This window comes from Mizuhopecten yessoensis, unplaced genomic scaffold, assembly GCF_002113885.1.
Source record: "Mizuhopecten yessoensis strain PY_sf001 unplaced genomic scaffold, ASM211388v2 scaffold9535, whole genome shotgun sequence".
In the NCBI taxonomy this organism is placed as follows: Eukaryota; Metazoa; Mollusca; class Bivalvia; order Pectinida; family Pectinidae; genus Mizuhopecten; species Mizuhopecten yessoensis.
Genome location: NW_018408096.1, coordinates 4,126 through 26,943, shown reverse-complemented (window position 1 = coordinate 26,943; position 22,818 = coordinate 4,126). Strand labels below are relative to the sequence as shown.

Sequence of the window (22,818 nt, the reverse complement as noted above, 5' to 3'; positions counted from 1 at the left end):
TTATTTTCCAAAGACATCCACCAAAATGAACACAGGTAGGTCAGACTGGGCACTACAATGTATTTTTCATAGTATTTCCCCGGTTCTATTTTAGCAAGTGACCTTGCCCTTATAATCTTAAACTCCTATTATAACAGTGTATCAACAGCATGTGAAATTTCAAGACTTCCATGTTCTGAGATAATCTCCAGTAAAATTGTGAAGGGATGACTAGATGAACAAACACTGCATTTTTATGAGGGTCCCTACGTTGCAAGTACAACAGAATCGTGTTCTGGAATAAGAAATTATCATCACTCAGTATTACTAGGTAAAACAACACAACAAAACATTTCTTTCGTAAAAAACCTTTATTTATCAATTTCTTCTTTGAAACCTCATGATCAGTGATCATTAAATGCTGTTGAGCAATTTTTTGCAGGAAAACAAGGATTATCGTGACAGAACAGAAATAACCTTAGATTATAAAAAATATGCTGTTTTGATCATTGTATTTGGATTTTGGATAGGGACAGACAAAGTGGTAGGGAAATTTTTCTTTTGCATTAAATTATCAGCACTTTCCTAGTTTATAAAAGCAAGAATATCCTGAAATGAAAAATAAAGCACTGAAAACCAAAACAGAAATACCCGATTCTGTATAAAAGCACAAAAATAAGATAACCACCAAAACAAGTCAATTTCCTGTTAATGGACAACTTTTCTAAAACTTAGCAAGTTATAAATCATTTTCTATTTTGTAATTAAAAGACAGGCATCTTTATATTATCTTATATACAAGAAGCAATCCTGAAGAAGAATCCATATTTTAAAATTCCACCAAAATTTTATAACCTTTTGAAATATAAATGTACCAAATTATAAAGTCACCAAAAAACTCTATAAACAGTATACAGTGGATAAGATATGTATAAACTTTCAGGTAACTTTGTGAAATCTTTCCTGTTTCATCTTGTGCTAGAGCAAAAGCTCAATCTTAAAACTTTATCAGTCAAAAATTTTCATATTAATGTAGATTCTTCTGTTGATACAATAACGAATAATTTACAAAAAGACAGCAATAAGTTATACGACTTCACTTTTTAACAAAGCAACGTTTCATAAACACAGTTTGGAATGTATATTAATATACATTATACAAAAACAAAAATTATATAGATTTATTAGGCACATTTTAGTGTTCTCTAAAGTACAAAGGTATCCCGACTTATTTTTGCTACTGTTGAATTTTTTCCCTGAAAAATGAGACGGTTGTAGCGCTGACCTCTGACCTGTAGTGAGGAGGTCAGCTGGTTATATGTATACATACCTGAAGTGCATAGCATCCCTTGACAAATTAAACTAAGGTAAATGATGAAACTAGCATCATGAATATGCATTACTTTACATATACAATGTATATGGTCAATTATCATTGTTATTTGAATGCTATATCTAAATATAGGACAAAGCCTATAGCTAACTGGCTTGGACGGGAAATTTCCATTTTACAGAATTTATAGATATTCAACTCACACTTATAAGGATACTTATCCAAATAGAAATAGAGAAAATATATCAAAAGGTAATTGATAAATGATTGCTCAAGGTGAAAATTACTAGCCTGATTCCCGATTTGTTTTCCCTGCAGGTTTAATGAATGGAAATATGTATATAACAGGTATAAAAATTGAAACGTACAACATGACAGCTTACATATGATTTTTGAACAAGAATTGTATCACCCGTAATTGAAGGAAAGTGGTATTTTAATGGCTATGATAGCTAGCAGGATCACTAATGAACTGGAATTTTTAACATACACATATTTCTTATTGCACACAATTGTTTGTTTTCAAATACATAAATATGAAATATTGTCATACATTTTCAAACCCAAATGTTATACTTCATTGAATCTAGCCTCTAAAAGCAGTGATAAAATTACAAAAAGCATGATTCCTTCTTTCTGTCTGTAATGCCTAAGACTAGGGATTCTTTATAAATACATACACAGGTTAATAAAGAAACAGAAAACATCATTCATCCTAAAACAACACACTGCTGCCTTTTTGTCTAGGACACATTTTTACACCTGCATTAAAATAACTAATACTTTAACACTCAAATTCTTACATTTTAAACAATAAAATCAGATTCAAAACACATATTCACTCCCATTTATACAAGAAAGTGGTGCACCCTTTTTAGTTTGGCTCACCCTCGTTAGCCCCCCTCAAACAGCATATAGCTGTAAGTTGAGTATGTGTTCCCCATTTCAGTAATAATTCCTCATTGGTTACAACTTACATTAATGTTGAAGTTTTCTTTTTTCTTTTACCACTTGCTGTATCACTGGGAGCTTATTTTAGAATTGGTGTTCATTAAAGAGGATCCACTTTCTCCACTCAAAAAAAGTAAAAAAAAAACATATTGCCATTTACCTGGTACTCGGACACTTTCATCTCGGTTAACACAGAAACTATCTGAACTCATTTCTAACTCTCCAGCATCCAACCCCATGCTTCTTATCGTAGTCACATATTTCCTGAAGCATGGCCTTGAATTTCACCGAATCTGCTTTAGGCAGTTTTGGTCCGAATTCTGTCAAAATTTCATCGGTCGTTGCCTCTCCGATCAGGTCACACTCAAACATGATGAAATTGCGAATGTCTGTGATAAGTTTGAACGCTTCGGGATCTGCGGCAGTCCCAGCATCTTCTCCATCCTCTGTTTTTTCCTGTGTGCCCTCGTTTCGTTGTCGCATCCTGCTGAGCAGTTCGCCCGAGGTCATCATAGATGCTTCAGAGCTGCCTGTTGCAATGTCCTTCACAACATTTCCAGCAAGTGAACCGTCAAAGTGGTGCTTAGACGGAGGACCTGATGTCGCTGTACTCGATGTCGCTGTGCTCGATGTCGCGGTGCTGGAAGATCCACTGCTTTCTGATTTCTTCAGCTTTGATTGAAAGAAAATCAACTCTACTTTAAAATTTAGACCAAATATGATTAATTTACAAAATATATAGACACTTTCACATCAAAAAGTAAATTTTAAATACTGAATAAAGTATTGCAATTAAAGTTCCTGGGTAGAACTTATATTATATTTTTTATACATATAATAGTTCATTCTCTATTATATGTATAAAAAAAGATCATTTCATCTCATAAACTACAAACAGATATTCTTTAATTATGTTTTATTAAGGTATGCAAAATATTGAAGTTCAGAGATAAAAATGTGCAGCATTGCACAGAAATGAATGAAAAGTACAAATCAAATTGTCTCAGCTGAAGATTTCCTTTTAGTGAACAACAACAAGCACTTACTTGCACAGGTTTTGATGCATCAGGTTTTGTGGATTTTTCGATCAATAGACTGTTCTTCTTCAGTCCAAATCTCGGCCTGCAGCAAAGAAAGATGTTACAAAACTTGTTTACTTTCTAAGACACAATAATTTGCACAAAAGTTTACAATTACTGGAATTAAAGTTTTTATTTGAATTCTTAACTTTTACAGCTTTCTAAACTTTGAGATATCAAAAAAAAAAAACATTTTTTTTTCATTTCTATTTTTTTTTTCATGCTTCCAACAATTTTAATCAATGTGACAAGCTTAGTATGTACTTACTTTTTGATAGCCCCAGATTGGCCTGTCCAAGTTGGCACACCGGAGATTGCAGAGGAGCACTGTGACCTTGACCTTTTCAAGGCCTTCATGGCTTCCTTGGCAACACGGTCAGCTTCCACCTCTACAATCATGTAATCGTGTTTGCTGGAGTCCATGATCACGTCGTGCTTCAGTGCACTCTGTATTCCTGATTAGGAAAATGTTAATTGTTTTAGGGTTATAAGTTACATCTCTCTTAAAGCTTAATCTCCTTTTTAAAAGAGTTCCACAATAAGAAACATATAATCTCATGAGAGGCAATTTTGGGGACAACCAGAGTTTACCCAACACGAATCCCAGCTAAAAGCTTAAGTATTTGTTGCACCTCTGCTTCATTGAAAAAACAGCTAAACTGGTCCGTTTTCGTTTAAACGGCCAAACCGGTCGGACCACAGTTGTTCGTTTATCCAATAAGGTCGGACCTAGTAATCTGATGCTGCTTTCAGGCAAGCCTTGACAAAGGCTTGCAGGGCCTGCATAAACATTTGCAGGTCCGCTAGGATTTATACCCGAAATTGTTACATTTATAAACGGTCAAACCGGTCGTTCCCAATAAAGGAACAGGCCCCTGGTACTGGTTAAAAGCATCGAACAATGAACTATATGATAAACAAATGCAGAAGTTTAACTTGTTTAGTTACTTCACGAGACATTTGACAGACAAATACCACGTAAAAGTTAATTCATATTATAATACATTGATATCCTTCTTGAAAATCTGGAGTGTTAGCAGGCTAATCTGAGTCATAAAACATACATGTTAAGTTCTCCAAATCATATGGTATAATATGCAACCAAGTATATATATATATTCTTCAAAACATTATTGAGATTAAGATATTTCTATGTGAAATTATCTGTAAGATACCTGAAATAACTTTTAACGCATAACCAACCTCCTGGACTCGCCAGTCTACCATTTATTATAAAAAATAATTAACAGTATGTAATTTTCAAATTTTCTTTTAGGAAAAACCCAATGATCTCATCTGAACAGTACTGCCTTCAGCCACTCCTATCTCTCCTGATTGGCCGGTTTTACTCACCTTCAGCCACTCCTATCTCTCCTGATTGGCTGGTTTTACTCACCTTCAGCCACTCCTATCTCTCCTGATTGGCCAGTTTTACTCACCTTCAGCCATTCCTATCTCTCCTGACTGGCCGGTTTTAATCACCTTCAGCCATTCCTATCTCTCCTGATTGGCCGGTTTTACTCACCTTCAGCCATTCCTATCTCTCCTGATTGGCCGGTTTTCACAAATCAGATAACTATGTATTCATCTCTACAGCATTTCCTTGTGAAATCTATTAGAAGAAACAAGGAATCCTTGATCAAACAATACCTGTTTTCTTGAACAAGGTTTTCAGAACATAATCATCCATCCTCTTTCCATCCTCTTCCTTTTCCTTTGATAGCTCTGTCTTGTATTCATCCAGTTTGACCAAATTCGGAATCCTTTCACCCTCAAACTCTGCAATTTTGCAGAATGAAATTTATATAATTATCATGCACGTATGTTTAATTTCACACAAAACAATTCTCATACATGTATATTTAACACAACAAAGTTATTATTTTTCATGCACATAGACACAGTTAAACTTACTTACTGCAAAGTTAGATATCTCAAATATCTGATTTCTCATGTTTCTATTAATTCACAGATATACCGGGTATTGAAGATTTATCCAAATATTTGGTATGGTGAGGTTCNCAGCAGGTGTTACTATAATTTGCACTACGATATTGAATGCCCGATACGCAATACGGAAATGACGACACGGTGTACATGCACATTTCGATTAAGATAATTGAGTCCTAGCTGTACTTTTTCCGGAAGTATGTCACGAAAATGGACGCTGATGACGATGTGTCGAGCCACCTTAACTGTGACTTTTTCACAAAGGTACAGAACGTATTGGATGGTCAACAAAAGCATATCAGCAACTTGACCAGTAGATTCCACGTATGCGACATTCATTCATTGAAACATTTCATACACATATAGTATGTCTCAAGAAATACTGCCAACAACAGATGATTTATTCTTTATTTTCTTATTTACCATTCAGCTTTAATAGCAGATCAATCACCTTAACATGTAAATTGAAAAAGTTCTGCTATATAGTACCTTGATACAATACACTTGATAAATGGCATAAATAATCAAATGAATACTATACTGTATACAGCTGAACATTCATTGTGTTGAATTCAGTTTCCAGATCATAACCAATCCCTATTTTGTTTTTAATTTGTAGATTCTTCTGATCAGTAAAAACAATATGACTGAAACTATCCCTGTATAGTGTATATACATGTGAATCACACAGTAGAATGTTATATTGACTATGAAGTTGGTGCCACTTTATTTGCTTGTCCATATACAATGGGACCTTTACTGATGTAAAACATTGTATCAACTTACTTGCATCCCTGTGTTTCCTCTTTTTATGTTTCCGCCTGCCGTGGTGGTGCCTTTCCTCGTCACCGGAACCTTTTCTGTCATCTTTGTGTCTGTGTTTGTGTCTCCTCTTGTGATCCTCATCAAGTCCTTGTGAGTGTGACGCTCCCTCTCTGTGCTCCTTGTGTCCATGTTTCTTGTGTCTCCTCTTGTGATCCTCATCAAGTCCTTGTGAATGTGTGCCTTCCTCACCGTGCTCCTTGTGTCTGTGTTTTCTGTGAGAGGATGAAGCGGAGGTTGATGTAGCTTCCTCCTCCTCATTACGATGTTTTTCCCTACCACTTTCTCTGTCCCTATGCGTTCTATGGGTTCCATCGGTACCAAACTTTTTCTGGAGATCATGCTTTCTTTTGAGTATCTGTTCCAAGATCTGCGACTGGGCCTGTCCCCCTCTGTTGTCAGGATTTCCATTTTGGTCAGCAGGACCTGGTCCGGAGCCACTACCAGGTCTAGAATCAGACCCTGAACTATTAGGCTTGGAGTCAATGTTATCAAAGCTTGGTTCTCTCTTTACTGTGACCTCCTCTGTGCTACTAGTTCTCCCTCCACGATTCTTTACCGACCAATCAGATGCTCCTGATCCGCCTTCCTCCTCCTCCTCTTGTTTGATCTCTTGTCGTATCTTTTCAGCCAGGGCGTACATTCCTTCCACCTCATCTTCACTGTCTCCACTCTCCATCCTCACCTCCATTTCTCTTCTCTCTCGCTCCTCTTCTTCCTTTCTCCTTTCTTGTTCCTTCTTTTCTCTTTCTTTTTCTTCTAGCATAACATCAAATCTGTTTTTGCTGACCTTAGAGCTCTTTTTGACCCGATCATCCTTGACCCTGCTCTTGCTCTGAGACATCAGAGAACTGACCTTGACCTCTGACCCTGTACCAGCAAACAGAGCCCCTGTTTCTGTCTGTTCTCGACCATCAGCATTCCCCAGCTCAAACAGTTCATATAGGTCATTGGACTTGAAGAATCGTCTCTGCTTTGGGTCCTTTAGCACGCGATTGGTAAGGAACTGCTTGAAGATTTGTCTAGTAAAAATGAAAATTAGGTGAGGATTTAATATACAACTTTTAAAGTGGAAATGTTTGTGTGTGGAAATGTTCACATCATGACTTTAAATTGATTGTGATGTGAAAAGTTTCACGCTGGCAATGGTTCTGGAATCTTTTCTATATATTTGAATTTAAAATTGATCTTAACATTAAGTTATTCATATATGAAGCTTGACCTATCTAGATGTGCCCAGAACTACAGGGTGTTGCCACCAGCTTGAAGGTATAACAAAGGGGAATGTACTATTTTCCCCCTACCTTACCCTAAAGGTTACACTCCACTCAACCCAGCAATAACCTCACCTGTGTACCAACTAAAAAGGTTTTCCAAATATACTTAAAATAATCCCACCCTCCACCCTCATCCCATCAATAACCTAACTCAAGCACAAGCTAAAAATGTGTTGATCATCCCCGTACATTGCCCAATCAACTCTATCCGCCTCTACCCAACACCCCAACCCAATCTTATAATAATAATAATAATAATAATTTGAGGTTCTTATTACCACTTTTTCACAACCAAGTTCATAGGTCGTCTCGAAGCGATTCACAAATTATTATCTGTGGTTATAGGGCCTTTGCAACCAGCCGATATCTTTCTCAACTCCCTGGGGAGCATACAGCCAGTGCTGTCATTTCGGCGCTCACAGCTAGCATTCAACAATTCTAGCACTGCCCAACCACATGATCATTTACAGCTGAGTGGACTGGAACAAGCAGAGGAAAGTATCTTGTTCAAAGATACAACACAGTGCCGTGAAGTGACTCAAACCCGCAACCCTTTGGTCATGAGCCCGGCGTCCTACCACTAGACTACCGTGCCTCCTAATCTACAACCTAGCCTGTATACCAGTTAATAAGGTATTGACTATCTTAGTACCTTACCAAATAAATCCCATCTCAACCCTTTCCTCCAACCTGTGTCCCTTCATCCCTTTATAAACCCTTGTAGAAGTTAAATATTGCCTTATCATTATTTCAATATAAACTCTTAAGCCAACCTGTGTGCCAAATAAGGAAATTACTGAACACCATATCAAGGTCAGTGCCGTCCACCACCTGAAATCCCTAATTCCCTCCCCTACAATAATTAGCTGGTGTGAGACTAACCTGTGGTAGATTTTCTCCTCTATCGTACCCGTGGTCACCAGACGGTAGATGGTCACCTGCCGTTCCTGACCAATCCTCCATGTTCTCTCTCTTGCCTGGGTGTCGGTACTGGGATTCCAGTCTGGGTCGAAAATGATCACACGATTGGCACCGATCAGGTTCACACCGAGCCCACCCACTCTCGTTGTCAACAGAAACAGGTAGATGGAGTTGTCCTGTAAATCAAGAGACACAAAGATTGTTTCTATTTCTTTTTGAAAACTATTAACCGAAAATTGATCAACACTTTCTTCTTATTTATACGGAGGCTCCATCAATGCTGATGATTGTGCCTTCGGTACCTGTGCACAGAGGCGTGAAAGAGGGATTAGTTACAGTGATTTGTTTTTTGGATTTTTTTGTGCAGGGTATAAGATGAAAGATAAAAGCTAGCGTGTGAGGGCTTCAAGGGCTGCATAGCGTATGTGTGCCTTGAAGTCCTCGAGTGTTGTGGATTGTACTGCTGCTATGGGAAGGAGATTCCATTGTGTTACTGTGTGTGGTAAGAATGAATATTTGTAAGTGTCTATTTGCACCCTGATGATTATTTCTTTCCTTGTTTAGATATTTTCTATCTATGATACCAGATACAGATATCCACCTGTCGAATGTGTGGAGATAAATCTATACTTTCTATATATTCAACTTTACACTTCCTTATACTAGATATACTACTCACTGGTTTCCCCTGTGTCCCCTCATACAGCAGTGATAGATTCTATTATTCTTGATAGAATCTATCACCCCTGTGTAAAGCAGACTGAGAAATCTCAACCCAAGGGTAATATTTCTGAAGTTTAGCTCAAGGTTTGGTCGTGACCTGAACTTTAAAAAATATTTTCCTTAGGTTGACATTTTCCCATCTACACAGGAATGATTGGTTCTTTTTTCCTACACTTTCCTACCATAAAAAAAATGTTGAACCCAACGCACAGCATCATCATCAGTTGCACATGAAATTTGTGAAAGAGTTGATGACATTACCTGGTAGCCTGGTTAGCCTTCATGAAGTGATAACATGATGATGACGTTTTCAGAATAATAGTGTGTGTAATTAGCTGCCTTTCCCTAGGTTGGTAACGACAGGTTTAACATTTCTCTAGCAAAAACAGGAACGAACCTGTGAAGTGTTGGAGAAATGTAAATTCATGTAATGAAAACACCATTCAGTATATGGACAAACCTTGTTGAACCTGTTGATCAGACTTTGTCTCCCTGAGATGGCCGTCCCTCCATCCATCCTAAGGTAGTTATAGCCCTCCTTCTGAACAAATTTCTCCATGATGTCCAGCAGCTGTAGCATAAAACACACTGTATCCAACAAGGTGAAGTGATATCATCAAATAGGCTGTGAAATTTCTCACAAACTTAATCACTGTTTCAACCCTTTAATGGACAGAACAATCTGACTGAAAATATGGAATATCTCATCAGTTCAAATACCATTTTAATTGGGCAATACAATGTAAATATGATATAAACTGCAGAATTAGGAAACAAGGTAGCCTCTTACACAAATTCTTTCTCCAGCTTTGTATGTCTGTACATTTCACTCAATAACGTCGCTTAATGTCACTTTTTGGATATTAGACTAGCAGCAGACGACAACAAAGGGACGATCTAGACCTATTGGATCATGTACGATAACTCGCTACCGGAATTTAGTGTTCTAGCTGCATATTTCAATGAAAAAACCAAATTAAAGATGATTATTTCACTGTTAATAAAGAAAAAGACATGTTAAGTTACAAATATCTGTTTTGACAGCTGGAAAGGTCCGAGAAACACATATTCTATTTAAATCATGTTCTGGTTAATATCACAGTTTTCTCTGACAAATGTTAAGTGATATAAAGTGAAATCTACTGTATAATGGGGTTTTTACTTCTCCTTTCATTGATTTCTCTATTTCCACATTATACGTTACGGCCCTATTTAAGAGACTATTACTTACAGCCCTACTCTGGGAGAAGAACAGAGCCTTGTGTCCTTGTTTCTTCCACAGTCTCAGTAGCGACTCCACAACAATCATCTTCCCAGATCGACCCTTATAGCCAAACTGAAGGTCGACATCCTCCCCAGGCTCCTCTCCGATGTAGAGACGAGGCCCACCTGTACACAGGTCGGGATGGTTACAGATCTTCCTCAGGGTAATCAGACCAGCAAACACCTGTCACGAAACATTTTTCCTGTAATTTCTTACACATCTAACTTTCACTTTTGTGCTATCTATCTCATTCAAGTTACATTTTTATAAAAGAGTTCATTTGCTATCATGCTTACAAACAGCACATTGTGAGGGCCGTTTTTTCTAATGATTCCTTTGCAGGTCTCCCTCAGTATATATGCTGTTTTACCAAACCTCTTTACAGTACAAAATTTCATTGGTTAACTGGTAGTTAGTTTTACTGTACAACTGTGAAGAGTAATTCAATTTATATGTCAATTGAATCAACCAGTCATTTCTTAAAACTCTTTTATCTTCAATAATGCATTTCAACAACAATTTACAACAATTTATGCAAGAAAATAGACATCAAAACTAAAACGGATTTTTTCCATTAAAAGCATTGAATTTACTGCAACTATGAAATACATGTAGATAAAAACAATTTCTTTGAATACTTCTTGCTTTATGAAATATTTCCAACAATGCAGTACATGTATTTCTACAAAATATTTTGAGGTGAAAATGTTTCAAGATTACCATATCAAATTGAACAGCCTAAAGCTGAAAGACATTAAGAAATCAAAATAACACCTATTCAAATTAATGCTCTAGGAAAAGGTTTCTATTCCTGCCACAAACTTTACCATAACTTAAGGGTAGAATTGTTTACCTGGAACTTGCCAGAAAGGATGGCCTGACACTCGCGGGACTGTAAGTACTCCATGTATACCTGTCGCTGTTCATCTGTTAATCGGCAGAACAGTACCTAAAAGGCCAATGAAAGGTCACTTAACACAGGTGGTCTTCTAATACACAATTGATCAATGACATCACTACAATGTGGTCTCTTAATGGAGGTGGTCCCATGGACAAGTGTGACTGATATTAGTTAAGCTGGCAGTGAAGACAAGACTTATTAAGTGGTCAGTTTGTTCAATGCCAGTTCAGTAAATCACATGATAAAATCTAGTACTTTTGTATTGTTGTTAGACTGTTTACGAAAGTGCTTTTTCATTAAGTCATTGTAATATATTGTCAACATTTTTTCTTGACAGCAGGGTATATTGGTTAAAAGCTTTTAGACAAGTTCTACTGTTCATTAGAACTCTACTGTGTGACAAACCTGCTCATTCTTGTTGGGAAGGTCTATTTTTACGTCAGCCTTCATGCGCCTCAGAAGGTACGGGTTGATGGTATCTCTCAGTACACAAGCACACTTGTACGCCGTCATCACCTGGTACGCAACAACAAAATGGTTACTTTGGTCTCTAATTTTCGCAGCAACTATAGCTTCTGCCAAAATTTTCCTTGACTACATAATTATTTCAGTTGTTTTGTTCAAATTTACACTCATTAGTAAGACATGAGTGCCCCTTTGGCCCTGTAGTTGAATTATAAATAATGATAGTGACCTTTACCTTGACCTTTGGACCCTTAAATATGAACCTATCTTAAGTACATGTATTTTCGTACTTGGATTTTGTATAAACCTTGGTGAAAATCTTATAAGCAACGAGGTAAATAGAGTCATGACATTAAATCGCGATGCGACAGACACGGGTAAAACTATCTGTCCCTAACTCCTCAATAAAATGGTAGGAGCGTAAAAATAAGTAAATACCTGTACTTCTGAAGCATTGGAGTAGCCCCCCTGTACAATAGGTACAGAGAAGTGGGCCATAAAATCTGGTAAGGTGCCAAGTTTCCCTGGAAACACGAAGTCAAACAGGGACCATAACTCCTTCAAGTTGTTCTGTATCGGGGAACCAGACAGAATGATTCTGTGGTAAGTCCGAAACTGTTGAATATATAATAAATCATTCTGTACTTCAACAATAACATTCAATCCAGTTGTTAAAGACGATCAATTGGCATATGAAATAAAGATATTATGTGTGTCTACTACCTTGAAGTATATCAAAGACATTCATATGGCTTTTAAAGAATTTTGATTTAAAATACATTTTAGTATCGATTATTTTCTGTGTCAACTTTGTCAAGTACCATTTCCATATTACTATGGAACAATGATTATTTAGTGTCAGTATATCTTAAACAACATTGTATGTCTTCAATAACTCTGTATCGATATTAAGAAGATAACATTTTAAACATATTTCATAAATTATGGTTTTATTTGAAGGTATAGCCTAAATGTTCAACACTTTCTAGCACCCCCCACCCCCATTGAGGGTGTCAAAGGGTAAAGACCCGGTCAGCCTGTACCTGCTTCACAGCAACTGTGACCTGTGCGTCTGGGTTGCGGATCTTGTGGCCCTCGTCCAGAACCACATAGTGCCAGTTATATTTAATGAGCAGCGCCTGGTGGATGACAAATGTGTTGAAGGAGGTGATCAGCACTCCGCGATCCTTCACGATACTCCGCACAAGCTCCGCCTAGATAAATACAACAACATGCAAGAGAAATGTACAGTTAACAGTAGTTGATCATTGCCAACCTCGATAAAATTTGTTTCAATTAAAAAAGGATCCAAAACAATTTCAATTTATGAAATAAGCTTGACAGTGAGTTAGTTGTATTTTACCATTTATTATTTATTATATGTTCATCCAATTAATGAACAACTACATATTTTGTGTATGTTTAGACTGAACAAATGTAAGGGAAACACAACCACTTTTGCCTTGATAATGAATATGTATGATCTCTTGTGACATCACAGATGTTAATATTATATACTGCATATCAACAATTTGCGTGATGTCATCATATCATCATACTGACATTACAGATTGTAGTGTTACAATGGTAGTATTCCACGTTACTTATCGTTTTAATTTATTTTACGGTGTGATTTCACTGGTTAGCAGTCTAAGTGTATAATTATAATCTATTTATTACAGAGTCTTCACAACAACAAACAACACTCTGATTTGTACTTCACTCGCTGAAGCTATATATCATGTTCATTTATGATACAAAATTATATACATAACAGCGAAATGTACATGTTGATGCATGGGACTATGAGATAAAAAGGCTATTCAGTGTATTAGTGTTTGATTTTACATTGAATTAACTGACATAGAAGGAAATAGATGAAAGAGATAAAACTCACTTTTCAACCAGCTCGACGGTCAGCTATGAGGTCAATAGCTTTCTATAAATTACATGACATTGTGTAAAATGAAGCAGAAGTTAGAAAGAGACTTGAACAGAATAACCGCAGCATAATTACCTCTGAACAGGTGTAGGAGCCAGAGGAGTGCAGAATGGCCACTCGGAACAATGGCCACCAGGTATGGAACTCCTTGACCCACTGGTACATCACAGTAGTGGGACAGACGATGATTGTTGGGCCAAGACCCTGGTATCTATAGCAACACAACAAGTAGACACAGATATGAAATATTTTATATAGTAGATGCTTTATGAGCAACGCCATTTCCATAAAAGCAATTCTGATTTATGAACTATGAACTAGTATCCAAAATTACAGATTCTGGAAAGTTGCTACCAAGAGAAAAGTCTTCAGGCAAAAAAGATCCAAAAACGATGATCTAAAAGTTTGGAGACCACTAATCACTAAATTATTAAAATCTGTTTCACATAATTATATTTATGAACAAAATGCATTATCACATATTTCCGTCGAAGAACTTACGAGAAATTTTTATCTTTAAGTCTGCTATGCCTGAGTGCGGCCAGAAAGGCGATCATCTCTATAGTCTTGCCAAGTCCCATTTCATCCCCAACAATGCCGCCTGCTTGCTGACCATGAAGCTCCCACAACCAACTCACACCTGTCTGCTGGTACCTAGAGTTCAAATACAATTTTTCCTACTCTATCAGAGATGCTGAGTTCTCATTAAAGAAAATTTTACAAAAAGCATTACTGGTGAAAAAGATTTTGGTGTAACGGTGGATGATAATCTAGACTTAAGAAGGCATATGCAAAATTTTATAAATCCAGCCACTTCGGTCCCTGTACATGTTGTTATATTAATGCTCAAACGATTAGGGAATTTTAATTGATGAACATTTTTGAAGAAACAATCTATGATAGGTGAAACACAATGATGCTATGTTTCGTATATTTATAATGCTGTTATTGACACTTCTATAAACTTTTTGTTAAATATTTGTTGATATGATATGGACCTAGAGGCTTTCAGCCTTCATCAATTATCATTCATTTAAATACTAGAACTTTTACTTTAACAGTTACTATATACACTAAATAAGCATGCAGGACATTTGAAAAAAATGATAAAAACAATGGGTAATCAATATCTTTTTAGTGTTCCCATTTGTACCCGAGTAATTTTGTCATCGCTAAAAGAAATGCTTTACACACATTTCTTCAGTGAAACTGTGAAATCTGTTTTTTTCCCACTACTTCGTTTCAAGACATTGTCGAAAAAGGATTTGGTGGCAAAGTTTTATCAGGGAACAACTGTCAGTTTTGAAGGAGGTACTATCAATATAATGTCTTACTTGAATAGTTTTGACCAGATACGCCCTGGTACCCGTAGGCCTCCCTCCAGTTCTTCGTCTTCCTCATCGCTCTCCTCTTTGTTCTCCACTCTTTGCATCCTCTCTCTTTCTGCTTTATTGAATTCTCTGAATTAAAAGAAAAAAGTATCTATTAAGAGGTCCATTCCAAGATCTATGAAAAATACCTGTTATTTTTTGCCCTATGGAACTATCTGAAGTCACAAAAACAAATTACCCAGTATCTTCAATCTCTGTCCCTTCCCCTACCACCCCTAAGTTTCCCATAAATATTGCTGGATCTTCAATGTATCCATTTATGTCTTGTTCATTTTTCAAAATTGTACACAAAATGTTTCCACAGCGATTGTGTAAAAGAAACACTATAACATAATTCTTGAATCTGAATCTCAAAAAAAAAAAAAGGTCCACTTAACTTAAAGGGCAGACATTTTATCACTATTGTAAATATTTATCGGGTTCAAATCGTACTGCATCATTCTTTCAAAATGAAGACACGATTTATATACTGGAGTGTAAGTATTGTCTTCCAAGGTTTTTTTGGACTGACCTCATTCTGTCATCGTAGTCGTCTTCACATCCATCGTCTATGACCTTTTTTATTCTTACTTCACTACTAAATCGCTTTTTCTGAGGTGTTCCTGCATCGTCCGAGTCGCTGTCAGTTTCATGATATTTAGGAGGCTTTTTGGGTCGGCCAAAACCTTTTTTTGGACTTTTGTTCTTTTTCTTTATTTGCTCTGTTAATAAAAATATTTTCATTTTTAATATAAAACTCAATACAGGAAGATCAAATGGCAATGGAAGAACAACAAAACATGTTAATTTGTTAAATTAGAATTTGAAATGGAATATGTTAAAAAGTACCAGTTTACACCACTCATAGCAAAACTTAGTGTCATCTTTGTGTATCATATTCTTTGGATTTTGTTGCTAAGTTGAATTAAATCAATCCTAACCAGTTTTGAAAAAGGTGGTTGACTTGCAAAGAATAGCCAGTAGACTGTTCACATGCTATAATGTAACTATTATGAAAAATAGCGGGTTCAAAGTTGATGAATGGCAGGCTACATTTGGCCGACACCTTTTAATGAGAACACTAAAAACAAAACAATATTCATGATAGGGTCATGTAATGGAGCAAAAAGAAAATCCAAAATTGTTCTAAAATTGATAATTACTAAATTAAACTTTGTTTCAAATATAAAAATAAATCTACCTCTAATTTCTTGGTCGCTCAGATCGCTGTTCATGGCTAATTCTTGTTCGTTTGGCTGATATTCGTCGCTAGAATGTCTTTTGTCTCTTTCGCCAAACAGATTTTTTCGTTTTGACTTTGATTTGCCTGGTTTTTTATCTTCATCTGAGGTAGATTTTTCTTGCTTCTTTTTCTTTTCAGATTTTTTAGAGTCCTCTGACAGACTTGCTTTCATTCTTTCCAGTTTTCTATTTAATTCGGACTGAACTTTGGCTGCCGGTTTATTCTGAGATATCCTGGAATGATCCTTGTCTATGAAGAATTGATCAAATGAAGACTTCTGCAAAAAAATAAAAATAATTACATTTTGCATTTTTATTTATTTACCATTGATATTCTGTATTTACTGGTTTTAGCTAATATTGAAATCTAACAAAATCATATTGAAATCTACAAACAAACAAAACAAAAAAAGGATAAAAAAAAATCCACCTATTACATACCTTGAAAACATATTTCACAAAAATTTTGGTATGCATATTGCTAGTTTTTTCCTAAATAATATGTTCTTAAAGTTAGCTCAATAATGGGTGTTAAAAAATTTACAATTGTATCATAAATCAAAATAATTTATTTAAATTTTCAAATCTCAATAAATTACTGCTACTTACTTTAATTTATATAAAAATTCAAAAAGTATTCTGAAGAATAGAATTATTTGTTTTGTTAAAACCAAATTTTAAATAACTAAATGATGATTTGGTGTGTCATGTACCTGTGATAACGATAAGGATGAAGATTTCTTGGTTGATGAAGAGGTAGGTTTCGATACGACTGTCCCAAAAGGTGTCATTTCACCAAGACGTATCATCTTTTCACGCTCAGTTTCCTTGGAAGGTCCAGCCGTTAGACCCAATACCTGGTTTAAGTCGAAATTTTCACCTACAGATAAAAATGAAAAATTATTTTAAAACTAATTCTCGCCTTCAGAAAGAAATGAAAAAATGTATACATATATGTTAAAAATAAATCAAACTATGGTAAATTAATGAACTGTACAATATCAACTAGCCTTGAGATTTATTATTAATTCAAGTCATTTACAAGAAATTTGAATGTTATTTGATAATGTATATACATGTATCCAAAACTCCAATCATTACAGATTGACAAACAATGCCAATTCCATATGGAGGAAAGCTGTAATTAATAGATTGTGATCTACATTCATTTTAACATTTTGTTCCTTTCTCCGTTCTAGTCTGTAAAAAGGATCTTTAGGACCGTAACATATTTTTTCTATTCCCATACATGGTAATAACAAAGGATCAAGTAAATACAAAACCATACATGGAAATACTATTTATACTGTTGTAACTCGAACTTAAATAGAAACAAACACATTCTGCTAGTACTAGTTCATTAATAAGCCCTACAGAAACAACAGTACTTACAGTCTTCACCCTCCTCCTCTGTTGACGCTCCAGGTAACTTACGAAGAAGTGACTTCTTTTTGGCCTGCAGTGTCTTCATATGACTGATCTGTAGGGATGGAAATGATTTCATCTTTGTGAAAAAAATGTTTAGAAATATACACCTGCTGATGTCTCCTGTTGGGTAACAGACACACTGCAAATGTACATAATTTGCATACAACACTAAACTCCATTTCACATACGGTTTATCAAATGTCAAATATATTTTCCATTTTGTGATTCATGAAACATAAGAGACAATGTAAAATTGTAAGGACAATTTTTATCACATGACCATGAATGAATGAATATTTGTGTAAAATATGTTTACTTTGTCCATTATCATGTCAGTAGTGTGATTCTTTTAACGAAGCTCTCATTAGTGATGTGATAGTAATAAGAAATATTATAAAATTTCATGAGGTCATACCAGGTCTCATTGAATGCTAGTTAATAACTGCATAAATATTTCAATACATATCAAGTGTAGACTTGGTCTTCACAATTCCTTTTTACTAATGTAATGTTAATATTGATTATATAAAAATGATTTGAGGTTCTTATATACCGCTTTATCACAAACTAGTTCGTAGGTCGTCTCAAAGCGGTTCACAAATTATTATTCATGGTTAAGGGCCTTTGCAACCAGCCAATATCTTTCTCAACTCCCTGGGGAGCATACAGCCGGTGCTGCCATTGCGGCGCTCACAGCTAGCATTCAACAATTCTAGCACTGCCCAACCACATACTCATTTACAGCTGAGTAGACTGGAACAAGTTAAATAAAGTATCCTGCTCAAAGATACAACACAGTGCCGTGACTCAAACCAGCAACCCTTTGGTCAGGAGCCCGGCATACTACCACTAGACTACCGTGCCTCCTATATTTACAACATATCAAACATCTAACGAGAAAAGGGGGAGGGGAGTCAGAATTGATATTTACAAACCACAATCAATTCTTATCATATAAACTGACCTTGTTCTCCTTTTGTCTGCGAACAGAGTCAATTCTTCGCTTGGTGTAGTCAGACTGACCACCGCTGAGGCTGGTCAAAATTCTCTCAATGTCCAGCATTTCCTGCTTGACCAACCTGAAATTCATACAAATACATGTTCAATTATATTGTTCAAAGTCATACTCTAAGTTACATGTGAAATTTAAAATAACACTTATCTAACAATAATACAGGGATGTATGATTTCGAGGAGCACTTGCTGTGATATCGATTCGTTCAGGTAAATTTTGAAAAAAAAACATTTATAGTTTCACTGTCCCAGACATAAAATCTACTAGCCCATTTATAGTTTCACTGTCCCAGACATAAAATCTACTAGCCCATTTACAGTTTTGCTGGTCCCGATGTAAAATCTACTAGCCCAAAGTGTCCGACTAGAGGAAATGTACACCAATGTGATAATGTCTTTTACTTGCAAGTCATACCAGTCACTATTTTATATTTCATCAAGATTGATGAAAATTGACAAGAAGAAATCAGAAAAAAACTAATTATTTTTGAAACACTTATATACCATCGATAATCTCTTCAAATCTTTAAATGGTAATTACCAAATCAATATATAGAGCACATTAATTAAAAGTGTGATGTGCCTGCTACTATTTAACCAAATGTGTTTATCAAATAAGACAATTATATGCCACTGACTTGATATCATCTTCCACTGCTTTCATTTGCTTCTCAATGATTTTCTGTTTCCTTTCTTCCTCTTCTGCAGCTAACACCTGGTCTACCTGGGCCATCACACCTGATTGAAAAATACATATCTTCACTTTACATCAGAAAACCAGTTGTGGAAAATGTTACCCCATAGCAAAAATGGCACAGTCATATTCTGACAATTATTTTCCATACAAAAGTGGGATTCTACTCTAACTTGCAAGTTTTTTCTTTCCATCTGAAGGAAGTTAAACCTATAAATAATTATTGCAGGTTAAGCTATCAGTGAGCTGGTTGCTACACTATGTTGATGTTTCCCCTACAAGAAGTTTCATCCTGAGACTTGGTCAGGGGATTCCTGTTGGTCCTCCCCTATACTACCAATACACCTTTCCTATTTAGCTAGCCATTGGAACTGCATGGCCTTATACAGGTACCGGTGCCCTGAGTGTCATATTTGACGCTAACATCAAATTGTAACATGAAAGCATGCATGCAGACAACCATGCATCCTGCCCCAGTACTTAGTCAATAGTCTGTATTGCTTAATTATTGGGCTAGTCCTAGAGTCACAACCCACATTGCTGGAAAGGATAACTTGTGAGTAATTAAATGCAGTATTTTCCCGTCATGTTTCTTGGCTGCTGCAACATATAGGTGGGGATCAACCATGGTATACATATTGCTTCAGTCATATACAAAAATATTAGTACATTACATCAATTTTTTCCTCAAAATTCACCTTGTTCAAAGTCCTCCTGGTTAAAGACATCCAGCCCTAAGCCTTCAAGTTCCGAGAATTCCTGGATATCATTGAGCTGAGCAGCCGGAATCAAGGACTTGTCAACATGGAACTTCCCCGTTTTTTCAGATACTGCCTCTTCACCTTCACTCTTGGTTTCTACAGACTCATATCCATCATTCTTCTCTAAACTAACCCCCTCTGCACTCTGACTCGAGCCATGAACAGGGTCACAGTCAGACCCATTTGGTCTGATAGTGTTTTGGCTTCCTGAATTATCAGGTTCCATCTTCACTTCTTCCATGGTTTCACGGAAAATCGAACCTTATGCTATGACAATTTTCACTTTCTTCAATTGGTCTAAACTAGACAAGCGATCCTCATCTTGTTATCTGGCTATTTCTTGTCCATGAACACTGAAAAAAAGAAAACGGTACAGCATTTCTTCTTGATAGACTTTTTATATAATTATATGGAAGTCTTTTATTGTCTTTATTTCTTCAATGTTTTATTTTCGATGAGCAACATAGGTTTAATTTACCCTACTGGCAATCAATCCACGACAACTTTAAATCAACATTGTTACAAGTGTCACAAGAACATGTTTACAACCGAAATGAGCTTTACAATTCCCCATCAATATTTCGTTTGGAAACAAGACAAAGTGAAGAAAGTTTTACTGATATCCAAAAATGTATAAGATAAAAGTTTCGTGACATTAAATAACGACAGAAAGATTAAATTCGATACGCAGGTAACACACATGCTTATCCCCAATAGCTGACAAAGCAATGTGCTATATCGGCTGCTTTCTCGTCATTACACAACAAACAATCAACGGTGTAAGCGACAGAACTAAATTTTATCTTTGATATGTCAAATAAGGAAGACGGTGCAAACTTCATTCTATATATTTTCATTATACTTAAAATCCAAATTCACGTTAGCAAGTTAATGATATTTGTGAGTTAATTTTATATTTAAAGTTTTATTTTTAACGTTTAAGGGACGTATCAAGTAGTTCCGGCCTCTCCCGGTCCAGCCCCTAGTAGTTCCGGCCCCTACCCGGTCCGTCCTTAGTCGTTCCGGTCCCTTAGTCGTTCCGGCCCCTTAGTCGTTCCGGCCTCACTATAGTGTTTTTCTTCACATATCACCATTGAACTATGTTTTATGCATGAATCGAATGTTTACATAAATTTGGATGTAACAGTTTTACATTTTGTACTGTGTTACTTGTACAAGTGTACGGGTTGAAAAGACAAGACAAAAACATGATATTATGCAATATTTAATGCAATCAACAATACGGAAGACGGGAATTTAGTACTTATAACTAAAATATATACTTAATGACAAAATATATCTAACCATTATAACTAACATGTACTGTATGAAAAAATATACTCTAATACTTTTTACTAAAATATATACTTAATGACAAAATATATCTTACAATTATAACTAACATATACATTATAATTATAACTAATATATAATGGTAATAGTCATTACTTAATGGTAATAGTTTAATTGAGAGCATACAAATTTGCATCTCCACACTTGGAAGATGGATTTTAACAAGATGTGATGACAAAAAAAATCAACGTCTTTCATCAACTAAAAGTAAAAACAACGTTGGTAGATCAGGGATAGATTAGACTATACACCCGTGGTGTTTACACAGCGTTTGCTAGAAGCCATACAGTTTCCAACGCATGAAGTAATAAGATAAACAAAAGACAGTGATTATAATGTGTCTTAAATAGCAATCTTACTCATGTTTACACAGGTCAGAGACGTAAAATACATACGTCTCTGCACAGGTGTATTTTGTTTTAGACAACATGTAAAATGAAAAGATAACAAATGTACAATGTGAAGTATTTTTTAATTTTTGATTTTATTTCTTTGAATGAGTAACATGAATTATCCATTATATAAATCAATTTTATTTAAAATCTAATTCTAAATAAACATGAATCATATATATAATATATGAGGCCGAAACGACTAAGAATACGGGGCCGGACCGGGTAGGGGCCGGAACTACTAAGGTCGGAACGACTATGACACAACTTCGCGCACAAACTTTTTCGTATTTTTCTACCGCAAGCGTAATTAACACCAATATAAAATACTATCAATTAGTTAAGTTGATATATTTAAATATTAATTATTATATTAACGCATATATTTTAAAAGATTGGTATTAGGAAGCACACATTACTATATATATATACTAAAATGGCTGGAATAATCCCTTGTTATAAACTTTTCCGAACGAAACTCTAGTGTTCCGACGAGCCATTGGGAACTTAGAAAATGTCTGTGAAGTTGCTGGGTTTGATTATTCAAATGACCATTGGTTTTTGTTGGCCAAAAAGGAAAAGGGTCAGAAATAGTTCTTATTGGTGATTGGTGAGAACCACTGTCATTTGTTAATCTGTTGCACGTCATTTTCAACATGAATGAGACAAATGAAAATAGTTTGCTGAGGATTTTATTCACGCTGAAGTTTTAATATTTTCTTTCAATTAATAAACAGTATACATATGTAGGTGAACATTAACCGTACAGGATCAACGCTTCCAGGTTAACGACGTATGTTCTCTGAGGCTATTTCTCAATATGTCCGTCCTCTATGACATGAGTGGATCCGAGGCGGAGGGGTCAAGGTGGTCTCGACCCACTTTTTAAGCCATCGAAAATTTTATTTATTTTTAACAACCCAAGGAAAATAACCACATCGCTCGAGTCGGCGTTCA

At 35.7% G+C, this 22,818-nt stretch overlaps 1 protein-coding gene across 1 annotated transcript; it reads right to left on the bottom strand.

The window, feature by feature from the left end:
* Window positions 1-339: 339 nt before the first annotated feature.
* Window positions 340-20,893, bottom strand: LOC110458285 (DNA excision repair protein ERCC-6-like). Its single transcript, XM_021509915.1, has 23 exons — window positions 20,817-20,893; window positions 20,054-20,469; window positions 19,300-19,399; window positions 18,612-18,726; window positions 17,612-17,699; window positions 16,933-17,099; window positions 16,179-16,497; window positions 15,510-15,699; window positions 14,942-15,067; window positions 14,109-14,261; window positions 13,683-13,818; window positions 12,709-12,879; window positions 12,104-12,280; window positions 11,606-11,716; window positions 11,153-11,248; window positions 10,267-10,482; window positions 9,496-9,606; window positions 8,274-8,488; window positions 6,079-7,136; window positions 4,993-5,121; window positions 3,611-3,797; window positions 3,310-3,385; window positions 340-2,935 (listed from the first exon to the last, which is right to left on the bottom strand). Exons 2-23 carry the CDS (start codon window positions 20,355-20,357, stop codon window positions 2,462-2,464), a joined length of 4,719 nt encoding a protein of 1,572 aa, XP_021365590.1. The 5' UTR covers window positions 20,358-20,469; window positions 20,817-20,893; the 3' UTR covers window positions 340-2,461.
* Window positions 20,894-22,818: the final 1,925 nt, after the last annotated feature.